This window comes from Tenrec ecaudatus, chromosome 2 (assembly GCF_050624435.1).
Source record: "Tenrec ecaudatus isolate mTenEca1 chromosome 2, mTenEca1.hap1, whole genome shotgun sequence".
NCBI classification, from domain to species: Eukaryota; Metazoa; Chordata; class Mammalia; order Afrosoricida; family Tenrecidae; genus Tenrec; species Tenrec ecaudatus.
The window spans coordinates 230,601,227-230,613,579 of record NC_134531.1 but is presented as its reverse complement, the minus strand read 5'-3'; the positions used below and the strand labels follow the sequence as shown (position 1 = coordinate 230,613,579).

At 46.5% G+C, this 12,353-nt stretch overlaps 1 protein-coding gene across 2 annotated transcripts in view; it reads right to left on the bottom strand.

The window, feature by feature from the left end:
• The window catches only part of ADAMTS5 (ADAM metallopeptidase with thrombospondin type 1 motif 5), a 75,672-nt gene extending 68,932 nt beyond the window's left edge, over window positions 1-6,740 (bottom strand). The window contains exons 1-2 of one of the 2 annotated variants that reach the window (XM_075542393.1): window positions 6,460-6,740; window positions 4,319-6,140 (exon numbers count right to left, since the gene is read on the bottom strand). In XM_075542393.1, the coding sequence (XP_075398508.1) occupies window positions 4,319-5,410 (1,092 nt within the window). In that variant the 5' untranslated portion in view covers window positions 5,411-6,140; window positions 6,460-6,740. The remainder of the gene's footprint in view (window positions 1-4,318; window positions 6,141-6,459) is intronic. The other variant, XM_075542394.1, reaches the window with a different exon arrangement.
• Between the last annotated feature and the right edge of the window lie 5,613 nt (window positions 6,741-12,353).

The following is a 12,353-nucleotide window of genomic DNA, read 5'->3' as shown; positions in this document are numbered from 1 at the left end:
ACCGTTTATTTTATTTTTATTTATTTATTTTGATCATTTTATTGGGAGCTCTTACAGATCTTATAACAATCCAAATATCAATTGTATCAATCACATTTGTGCATATGTTGCCATCATCATTTTCAAAGCATTTTCTCTCCACTTGAGCCCTTGGTATCACCTCCTCTTTTATTTACCCTCTAATGATTTTATAATGTGATGCATTCCCCGCCCCCAAATTTCCTTCCCAATATATATTTAAAATGTCAGCTATTGTCACTTACTCCTCACTTTACCTACCCATTTCTGAGTCCTCTAACCTGATTAAATTTTCCCTAGAGGTCAAGAAAGGAGTGGTGCAAAAGGACACCCTGGAAGAGACTGCCTGATACAGTGGCTGAAACAATTGGCTCAGACATAGCAATTGCGGGGCCACGTAGTGTTTCATTCTGCTGTATGCGGGGTGGCCATGCGTCAGAACCGACTCAACGGCCACCAACAGAGGACGATTAGTGGATAAAGGTTTATTTTTGACTTTCCATGAGAAACATGAGGTTCTGTCTGTCCAGAAGAAAGTAAATATGAAAAGGAGCATGTGTGTGTGTGTGTGTGTGTGTGTGTGTGTGTGTGTGTGTGTGTGTTTCTGACCTTCTGCTCATGCCCTCTGTTTCAGAAACCCAACAAGGAGCCAGCTGGTGAAAGAAAGATGCTACCTGTTGCTCGACAGCCTCACACAAAAGGGACACTAGCCTATCCATGGGCACATAGATCAGTAATGAAAGTGGTCTACTCACGGGATGTTAACTTAATGGCCAGGATTGTTCTCCAACAGGTAAAGCATTTGGTTCGAAAGAGTGAATGATCTACAAAGTGAGTTTCAGAATATTTTCTTAAATAAACACGTTTAAAATAAAAGCGGAAGCCGGAAACAAGGACGGGATTCTGGGGAGTAAAATGCAGTCTTAGGGAGATCAAGTGTCTCCCGGTTGATGGCACACATGGTGGGAGTCCCAGCAGAAGTGCAACTCCAGAGTGAACATGGCTCCTATGGCAGCAAACGGGCTGGTGCCAAGTGTCTAATTAGAATAGGACCAGAGTGTTGCGTAAGGCAGGTACTGACAGAGAAGAATGCTAGTTCGATAGATGAATTATTAGCATTGGTCTGCTGATTCCTAGACACAGGTTCAAGGTGGCCTTGGCTAGTAAAGAGATGTGGAAAACATACCCTCACACATTTGCTTCATGGATGAAAAACAAGTAATTTAGAAGACATCTGGACACAAAATTTGAACAGTGCTCACAGCTCATCAAAACAGGAATTTGATGGCTTGGCGTCTGGCTGCTAAGCAACACACTTCTTACATTCAAAACATAGTTGTAAAAGCAGAATGCCGGTGCCAATTCTGGGTATTTTTCATTGAAAAAGAAATAGCCTTGACGGTGTTTCTTTAGGTCTTAAGATATTTGATTGCCATTTGATTTCCAGTTGTAAGAGCTCAGAGCATTACTTCCCAGACTTCTTGATTTTCACATTCCCAAGTAGAAGGCGAAGATTAACTTTGCATTTTGAGCTAGTCTCAAGTGAACGCAGCATAAGGATCTCGACATATTTTTCTTAACCCCCTAATGAATAGCACTCTTTTAAATTAGGTGTATGTATTCGTAGCACACAGGCTTCTCAAATATTTGGTTCTTATCAAGCTAGATGTACATAACAGAAGACCCAAAGCAAACGAAACAAACGTAACTTTACTAAAAGTACGCTTCTGCTGGCCAGGAGGCAAAAGAGGGCCAGTGTCAAATATTTACAGACTGTTCAGACAAGCGTATGTTATTACAATACTTAATAAAATTAAGACAGACCATTAGTTTCCCCCATTGAAAGCCTTTTAAAAAATCTATTTAAAATCTGCCAATACTTTAGAACTCAGAAAATAGGACATGTGAACTACCCAAACAAACAGCAGATCCAGCAAAAGCATCAGATCTTTTAGAATCACTGACTCATTTCTCCCCTTTTCTTTTTCTGGAAAACAATTAAGAAAACTATATAGGACAAGGAATAGGGTATAATAGGCCCTCTATTAATTATGGCATATGCCTTTGCATTCATCTATGAACACTATTAGAATGAGCTAAAAGTTAAAGGCGTGTGCCTTGAGAAGTTTGGTTGCTGTTATAGTTCAATGTTTCTTTAGAAAACCTTCCAGAAATTCTGCTCAGCGTCCTTCTTGACAGCCTCTTCTGATGTGGCCACAAAACGAAATTCAGGCAATGGAGAGATGCTTTAAAACAGAAAAAGACTTGGAAAGTATGTCAGGAAGAAATGGTTACACAAGAGAATCTTATTTCCTACAGAAGACAGCCAAAGGAAGGTTCTACAGTTTCACCGATGAACGTTGTGCAGAGAAGTGTCAGGGGGGGTTCCAGAAGACCACTTAATCCACAGGGTGCTTGCCCTGCCTGGTTTGCTCTAAACTGTTGCCCTCCAATGTCTTTGTTTACACTAGGGCTCACGTTTACATCCAACCCACAAACCACAAGTGTTTCCCTACTCCAGATGTAGTAGCACTTTTCCTTTATTGTAGGGGTGCTCTGGCTATATCTATGTTTATCCATGAGCCCTGGTGGAGCAGTAGTGGTCACTAGTTGGGCCACTGCTACGCCCTGCAAGGTCAGCAATAGGAAACCCCCAGCTGCTTTGCAGGGGAAATATTTTCTACTCCTCTAAAAATTACAGTCTCCGGAAATGCACAGTGGCTGTTCTACCCCTTCTGATGGGGTCGCTATGAGTCAGAATTGACTTGCTGACAATGAGTTTGGGTTTGGTAAAAACAGAAGAAATGGGTAGTGGTTCTGTCTCATCTGAAATTGTCTGCAAACCATGATTTCATTTCCCATCCTTGCTGTTTGCTCCACTTTGGGCCATGATTTTACAAAATATTTCAGAGAGTTTACAATTTGTCATCTTTCCTGGATGCATCTCAAACACTTTATGAATGCACATTAAAAGGTTCATTCTTAGCAGGCCTCTGAGAGGCAAGACTTAAGAGTGCCAATCAGAGCAGAATTTTAAAAAAAAGAAAAAATGATCTAGTCAAACTCCCACCAAACCAGACTTTGTGTTTGAATGTCACATGACATGGTGGTCTAATGATTGGGTAAATAGATATTGTGTTCCCAGAGCCTCTGGGTCTAAAAGGATCAATTTCCTCTTTCCGGTTACCACCTTTCTTTTAAGGGTGGAAAAAAATTCTTAGGAAAACATTCCTCCCTTATGTATTGACTCTCTGCCCAGACTCTTCCGCACTGGTGTTCAGAAGCATTTTCATCCAAGAACCAAATATGCAAGCTACTTCAGTGGTTGGGTGGCTGCCTGCGGTGCTCTGGTTGACTAAGCAAAGGGGTTGCTAAGGCGCTGCCATTCATTCCCTCCGGGCACTGGGCATCTCAGGATCTGACAGCGTTTTCCTTTGCTGCACATTGGTCAGCTATTGCTCAAAGCAACCGAGTGGCACCGAACAACATGCCCTCCTTGCCCTTCCTTCCAGGACTGGAGGACCCATCACGGGGAACCAGTAAGAGAACCAGCTAAGAAGCCAGATAGAGAAACGAGTCATTGAGAAATCCTGTTCTTCACTGCTCCTGCAAACGGCGCTCAACTAATAAAGCAGGGGCATTTTACAAAACGGGTCACCGGGTAAAATGACTGTACTGGATGAACTATCCAACTGTTTGATTTTAGAGTCATTGGGAAGTAGCATGCCCATCATTCTAAGCATCAGCTTTCTTTTTGTCACCATTAGTTACGTTTTCTCCAGCATTCTGGCCCATTCGTCTCATACTCACCCACCTATGCTGCACACTGCACAGTAGATGACAGCCTGCCTGCCAATTCGCTGACTGCTCAAACGGATCGGCCATTTAAGATGGACCATTGGTGGGACAGCAATGGTTTGGCTACCTTCAATGACAAGGGCAGAATTGGAATCTGACTAGGTTTCTTGCTAGAACCAGCTAGGTCAGTGGTTCTCAACTTGTGGGTCGCGACCCCTTTGGGGTCCAAAGACCCTTTCACAGGGGTCCCCCGATTCATAACAGTAGCAAAATTACAGGTATGAAGTAGCCACGAAAATAATTTCATGGTTGCGGAGTCACCACCGCATGCGGAACTCTATTACAGGATCGCAGCATGAGGATGGTTGAGAACCACTGAGTGAGGCACATCTTTAGTGATAAATGATTTATGAAAAAGGCACAAGCATCAGCAAAACTGTCCCTTCTTATTAGCGGCTGGCCTCCTTCTTGGAGTCTGGCTGGCCCGCCCAGACGGACTTACCTCTCGAGTAAACAGGATGGCTGCGTCATAATGGTCCCCGTGGTCATCCCCGAGTTGGTTGTGCTGATGCTGCCATTTGCAAAAGTTCTTCAGCGTGGCGGCCGCGTTCTTGCTCACCTCCAGAGTCTTGTCCTTGTCGCCCAGCGCCACCACCTTCACCACCACCAAGCGGATGTGGTTCTCTATGCTGGCGTGGCTGTACAAACGGTTGGCGATGGAGGCCAGGGTCAGCAGGTAATGCTGCAGTCCCCGGCCATACATCCGCGCCATGGACGCGTCAGCTACCAAGAGCAGTTCCACCTGGCGGGACCGCGAGATGGAGCGGCGCCGCCGCCGCCACCACGTCTGCGGTCCAGAGTCCCCAGAGGGAGAGGGCGCGGACTCGTCGGGGATCTGCGGGAACCGTGAAGTTCGCCGGCCAGGGCTGTTCGGCGAAAGAGGGCGCTCTCGGAACCCAGGCAGAGGCCCTGGGGTCTCGCAACTGGTGCGTGGCGGCAGAGCCTGGAAGCTAAAGCCTTCGCGGGTGTAGACATGCAGGATCCGTGCAGACCCATCTCCGTACACGCGCCCGGTGTCCGCCTCGGCCCAGGGCCAGCGCAACAGAGGCTTCAGTGTGTAGCGCGCGTGTTTGACCGCGAAGAAGCCGTCCAGCCCCCCGCAGAGGTCAAAGACGGCCAGGGAGCGCGGGCTGCCGTCCACCGTGCCCCGGTAGAAGCAGTGGCCTCCGTGGCGCCGCGGGGCGCTTGGCCCGCCTCCGGTGGGCAGGAGGCCAGCGGTGCCCACGGAACCATCTTGCTCCAGGTCCAGAAGGAATCTCCGGCCGCCAACGTAGACCAGGTAGCCCACCTTGCCTCCGCCCCGGTAGAGCTGGTCCACGTTCTGCACCAGTCCACTGCTCCTGCGTCTTGGCGCCGGCGGCTGCGGGTGGCGCGGCGACTGGGCCAGCTCCGGGGCCACCTCCCCCCGCCGCCGGCCGGGCTGCGCGTTCAGGGCCGCGACCTCAGGCGGCCCGGCAGGTGCCTCCGCGGGGCCGGCTGCGGCCGGGGGCAGACGGAGCGCGCACAGCAGCAGGGACGCCCATCCGAGCTGCATAGTGCGCTGCCCGCGGGGAGGGGCTTCGGGCAGGCCGGGGACTGGGCGCGTATTTGTTATTCTCGGGGGAAGTGGCCGAGGAGGGCTGGTAGGACGCCCCCTGGCACCGGGGCTCCCAAGGTTGAGTCAGGTGTCGGAATGGGGGCACCTCCTGGCAGCAGCACTAGCCTTTCCCGGCCGCGGTAGCAGCGTGCGAACTTTCTCGGCCGATTCGGAAAATGCTTGGATTCCTGCCCCGGTAAGAGGGGACAAAAAGGAGAAAGGGAAAAGAAAAGAAAGAAAGAAAGAAGAAAAAGCCGGCGGTGGAGAAACCGCCAATGGGAGCAAGGACAAAACTCGCAAACTCGGACCCCCAAAACAGTGGGCATTAGCTGCTCCGAGAAAAAGTAGGGAAGGTGCGGCGGCGCACGAGGCTGGCAACTGGTGCGCACCCCTGCTCCTCCGGGCTCCAAGCTCCGGCACCCGCGCCCTGTCTTATGTGTGGGGTTTCCTGGGCTCAACGGGAGCCAGGAGGAAAGAAAGAGAAAAAGGGAGAAAAGCCATCGGACGTCAAGCAAAAAGGCAGGGGTGGGCTGCGCTGAGCTGCTCAGGCTGCGTGGCCGTGTCCCTTCGGCGGCGGAATCTCCCTGCTCGCGGTCATCCCCAGTCGGCTGCTGCGAGCGCCCGGAGCCGCGCGAGCGCTGTGAAGATGCGAGGAGGTGGAACAATGAATTTATAGCGGCCTGCCATCCTGCAATGGCAATTTCAACAATTCGTCACTGCACGCTGCCTCTTAAAGGGAGAGCTTCCCCCACCACTCCCACCCTTCCTGGCTCGCGCCTAATCAGATGGGGGAGGGAGGAGGCCGGGGGCGGAGGGGAGAGGAGGGAGGAAGGGAGGGAGGGAGCCGGAGAGGTGGAAGGAGGGACCCTGGAGGAACAACAACAGCAACAACAACAACGAAGTAGGTAAGGGAAACAGAAGATTTCCTTGGCCTGTTTTAAAGCCACAGTGGCTCCGGGTCTGGCTGATAGTTCCCAACCCATCGGGCTTGGCTGACCTTGGCTTACCTCATCTCCAGAAGGGATGTTTTGGTGTGCTTTGAAAGTAGTTGAGACATTTCCCTGCCTCCTCTGGCGCGCTTTGCCTTCTCTCGGTAGGAAGTTCCTGCCACAAGTTTCCCCCTTTGCCCGTCTGTGCTCTGTGGTTCCCAGGAAAACCTTGGGACTCCACGCACTTTCACCGGCATGGGCCGTCTGCATGGTTAAGGTCCTCGCGGCGGGCGCTCCTTTCCTCCCTTCTCAGCTGTCGCGGGCCGGGTCTGGTCCCTCCGCATTCCCTGGCCTCTGCCAGCTCGCCGGGTTCGGACTGGGTGACTCACTTCTCCCGGCCACCAGCAGAGGGGCTGGGCAGCTGGTGAACCGCGGGCGCTTCCTGATGAGTCGCTGAGGCCCTGCTTTTGTGGTGACCCGTCCCCCGCCCCCCAACCCTCTCCCCAGGCAGAACCTTTGTGTGTACAAGGGCTGGCTACCTCTTTTTAAAGTGTGCCTTTCACCAGTGGCCACAATGTGTCACTTCATCTCAGTCGAAGGCAACCTCCTTTGCTTTAAAAGGGTAGAGCACTAAAGAGTTAACTCTTGAAGGAGCTTGAGCCCAAATGTTCATTTTCAAAAGCTTTAAAAATTGTATGCCCCATCTCTCTTTTTCTTCCTGCTCAGAAGCCCGTGTCTGCGTATCTTTGTCCTAAAATGACCCATCATTGCTTTAGGTCCTGACCTACTGTCACCTTCTGTCACCTTCAAAAAATCACTCTTAAGAGAAAAAAAGAGTACTTGGTTGGAACTAGGAGAGCTTGCCCTTCTTAGTAATCAGTGGCATTGCCACCCATGATGGGGTTCCCCTCACCTCCAGGTGCCCTGTCAAGATCAGTTGGAAGAAAGACATAGCTGCTTGGCATGCTGAGTTTGCGTTCTGAGCTGCCTACCTGGAAGGTCAGCAGTTTGAAACCACCAACTCTGCAGGAGAAAGATGGGGTTTTCTACTCCTGTGAAGAGTTACAGTCTTGGAAAGCCACCGGATCCTGCATCCTACCTACTGTGACCCAGTAGGTCCCTGGATTAGCCATTGACTGCATGGCAATGTGTGAGCAGGGTGTCATCCCTGCGGGTAATGATTATAGGTGTAAGGGCGTCACCCCCGCCCCTGCCTTCCCCTTTTACCATTCTTCAGGAAAATGAATGTATGCACACGAAATAACTGAACCCCACATAATTAGCGCATTTCGGCAATTTTCCACCTTTTGCTTAACTTGCAGTTTGGCCGGGATTGTTGGGGCATCTCAGAGGCCCTCAGACACCTCCAGCAGGGTTAAAACTTTCAAGGGAAAGCCATACTTTCCTAGCACCTTCATCAGAAAGGCAAGTGAAGAATGCCTGCCCTGAGGCTCCTGCAGTGACTTAGCCCTGCTCTGCAGGAGCCCCAGCAGTCCCTGGTGGACTCCGAGGAGGATGCTGCCATTGCTGAATGGCATTGCCCTTTCCTCTCAGGGATCCATTGTCCCAGGTCAGTACTACCAGTTGGACATTTTTTGAGGAAGCAGAGAAATTATAGAACAGCATTATAAAGAAAGAGAGTCTAGGCGCCTTCTTCTCCCCAAGAGCCTTCAAGCCTTATGCTATCTAGATAGCAATTGTAAAATGATTAATTATCAGTTCCACTGAAAAATGGTGTAATGTTTTGTCCTAAACACCTCTAAAATGATCTAGATTCAGTAAATATAACCAGTTTATTCTTGCTAAGATGCAAAGAATCACTTTCATTCATATTTTGGTGGAAAATGGGTTAACTGATCAGTTACAGCTCTTTGCATCTCTCGCCATGGCCAGGTGCTGCAAGCGTTCCTGACTTGAGGACGACCTGTATGTAAAGCCAACGTAAAATTGGACACTACAGGGTTTCTGGGAGTGATGGTTTGGAAGTAGATCACCATGGGTTTCTTCTAAGGCACCTCTGGGTTGCCTTTAATTTCCAATTTTTCTGGTTAACAACTGAGCGCATTAACCGCTTGCTAACCAGTGAGCATTCCCAGTGCTCCTTATTGGTGTCCTGTTTAGCACCTAGGGAAATTCCAACTTGATTTTCTTCTGAACGAACAGCTTTTGTTTTCTCCAAAACCAACTGCACTTGTGACAAGATTCGTCCTTCTGAATTGGGTGCCTTTACATTTAATTACATAATGCTATTTCTGCTAAGATAAAGCAATGCTAAGAAATATTTTGATGAAGGACAGAAACAAATAATGTCCTATATGAATATGTAACAAATACATTTATTAGAGCATCAGTTTCACAAGGAACCAAACCAATAAATCTTACCAAATAATGAAAGCAGACAATTGCTTAAAATTTCTACTCAGATATGCTTTTCTGGTTTTTTTTTTTTTTTACTCTGTGCCATGAAAGTAACTTGGACCAATATAGAAAGTTCATCTGGTAATTCTTTTTTAAACAATATCCTGATGGATTAGGATGAGCTTCTGTGTTCCAGAAAAATTAACGTTCGTCAGACCAAGGAAGTTATTTGCACTGGATGAATGTAACCAACATTTTTTATGTTCTTTTTTCATGTGCACATGTATGGTACACCCATTAGAATCAGGTTTGGCTAATAGAATAACAAATATATTTTTGGAAAAAGTACACTTTCATTTAAACAGAAATTTCATACTATATGAAATTTTTCAAATGAATAATGTACATCAGAATTATTTAAGACATACAGGTGTTATCTGTAAAGTAAAACCAGCAGATCAGTTGAATGCTTGAGCAGTTGTGAAATTCTGTTTCAGTTTTTCTCATGTGATTATGCACAGATTGCTTGCTTTTATTACATACCCAGGTTCCTTTTCTCCTCCTCCTCCTCCTCCTCCTCCTCCTCCTCCTCCTCCTCCTCCTCCTCCTCCTCCTCCTTCTTCTTCTCTCTCTCTCTCTCTCTCTCTCTCTCTCTCTCTCTCTCTCTCTCTCTCTCTCTCTCTCAATTTTCCAGAAATTATCCCACAAGAAACCTTTCCTTACTGGAAAAACATGGAAAATTAGGAATTTCCAGTGAGAGTAATTTGAAACACTTGTGGGTTCCTTTATGATGGTGACTTGCCAGCAAAGGCTTACAATGTTTGTCACTTGACATTTGGCGTTGTTATTTAAATATAGCTGTATAATTGTAAGACGACTTGCTTAGTCCTACTTTTTAAAAAGGTTTTTTATTTTAAATTCCATAATATTAGAACATTACAATCATCTTGGAAAGTAACCAGTCTCTCGGTATTAAATGTATTTATTTATCTGGTTAATCTAAGTGGAAAGCAGTTAAAACAAACAGATGAATGCTACCTGATTGCTGCTTTATACAGCCCTGGCCAATAAGGCAATGAGGACAGTGGCTGCCTGATTAATGAGCTGACCTCACCCACACTACAGAAATCCCTGAAAATTGTTTGGACGGTTTCTAAAATAGGTACATAGGATTGTTTGCTCATGGCGGTTTATGGATGAGCCCACATCTCTTGAACAAACATCTTTCTTTCTGTTTCTTTCAGGTGTTCCAGGCAGATGGAACATGAGAATGGGGCTTAAGATGAAGTCATTGCAAATTGTTTCACTCACTTTTACTTGAAGAAGACACTCTGCTGACACCCTGCTTCCCCACCCCCCTCAGTCACGTTGAACACACGAAGTGACAAAGACAGCGTTCCTTATTGTCAAATGAGGATTGGATCCCACTCCAAGGAGGGAACCCTTTACTTGACCATCACTATTATATCTCCACCTTTACTCTTTCCGGTCAGCCAGACCAGAGCCTTTTGGGAAAATTCCTTTCTCCAGCAGAAAAGTGACCCAGGGTCCCAACAAGATGCCATCTCTGGTGTTCAGAAATATAAGCCGAGGTGCTGGGAGCATCAAGAGGAGAAGAGGAAGTGAGCTTTGTTCACCTGGAAATTGATCTGGAGCTACATTTTCTTTTGTTGTCCCCCCCCCCAAGAGTCAGACTCTCATTTTGCTCCTCTTTTTCCTTCTTTAGGGTCCTTTTCCCAACCCCTAGCCCTTCTCCAACCTTCACCGTGGCTTGGCTTCAATTTTCATGAGGACAAAAGCTCTCTTTGTCCCAGAGGGATGTCAGGTGTACATTCTTTGAGAACTAAGGTGGGTGAGGAATGATGCGGTCTGGTCTTATCACTCATGAGTCCTCAATCCATGAGCAAAACCCTCCTATCAGGGGAATGCTCACCAACTCTAGCCACAAAAGGAGGTAGAGCCTTGGTGGCATAACTTGGACCCAAATGGTTCTGGTGAATGTGTTCAATGATGTCAGATGAATTTCTTTTGTCTCAAGACTTAATAAAATTAATTACCAACAACTTGTACGTGAGTTACTAAATGCATGTTTACAATTTTCTACATAATCTCTGATCTCACTTTCTTTATCTCAGTCATTTGTTTATGTCTCCACATACCATAATCAAATAGGCAGTTTCTTAATTTATTGGTTAGTTTATTAGATGTTTTTTAAAAACTTTCCTTTAGAAAACATGAATAAGGAAAATGGTGCAGATGAGACCTTAGAAAGGAACTGACAGGTATACGAGAGGGATTTTCACATATATTCCAGAGATAAAATCTACAGTATGTTCAGTGACTCCAAATTATTATTATTTTTAATGCCTAGTCAGTTGAAAGCGCTATCAGTTAGTGGCCCTGTCTGGTCAGCAAGGACTGCTAATTGCAAGTTCAAATCCACCAGTCACTCTGAGGCAGTAAAAGTGTACAGCTTCATAATCCCTACATAGGTAGCTATGAGTAGGAATCAGCGCAATGTCAGTGGGTTTTGCCTTTGAAGAGTCATTTGAGTGCAAACTATTCTGACTAGACTCTGCTGGTTTCTAACTAATCACTTTTGTTGTTGTTGTTAGTTGCCATAGAGTTGGCACCAACGCGTAGCAACCTCATGTCCAATGGAAGCAAACAGAAGCATTCCTCACAATTGCTGTTAGCTTGTGCCCAGTGTTGCAGCCACTGGGCCAGTCTCTCTCCACAAGGAACTTGCTCTGTCTTGCTGATCCTCTGCTTTACCAAGGGGGATGCTCTGCTCCAGGGACTCGTGTCTCCTGATAATTTGTGCAAAGTGTATGAGATGAGATGAAGTCTCACCATCCTCATTTCTTTTTTTTAAATTTAATAAATCATTTTATTGGGGCTCATACAACTCTTATCACAATCCATACACATATCTAAAGAACATTCTGAGTATACTTCCCCCAAGAGAGAGGTGATTGTTCATGGTACTTTCGGTATTCTTCACCATTCTCATCATTCAAATATGCCAATGTTTCTCTAGTCTTCCTGGTTCATTAACCAGCTTTTGAATATCAGGTAACTGAAGATACCTTGGCCAGATACTTCTTAGTCCTCAAAGTGATGTTTGGGTATTTTAAACCTTAAATGGGTCTTGCAAAACAGAGTTGCTGTGTGCGATGCGTTGTTTGAATTCTTGCCTGCTTCTCTCATGAGTTTGATTATGGATCCGACTGAAAAGAAATACTTGACAGCTTTTATCCTTTTTGTATTTATAAGGATGGTGTATGTTATTCCAGCTGTGAGGATTTTGGTTTTCTTTTCAATGAGTTATAATCCATAGTGATGCTTTTACTCTTTGATCTTCATCAGTCAGGGTTTCAAGCCCTGTGGTTCATCAGCAAGCAAGGTTGTATTATCTGCACATCTAATACAGTTGTTAATGAGCCTTCCTCCAACCACGCTCTTATTCATACTTTCCAGCTTCTGGGGTTATTTGTTCAGCACACATATGGAACCAATATGGTGAAATGATTCAACCCGATGCACAGCTTTCTTGATTTTAAAATTTGTAGTATACCCTGGTTCTGTTTGAAAGACTGCCTCTTGGGTCTGTG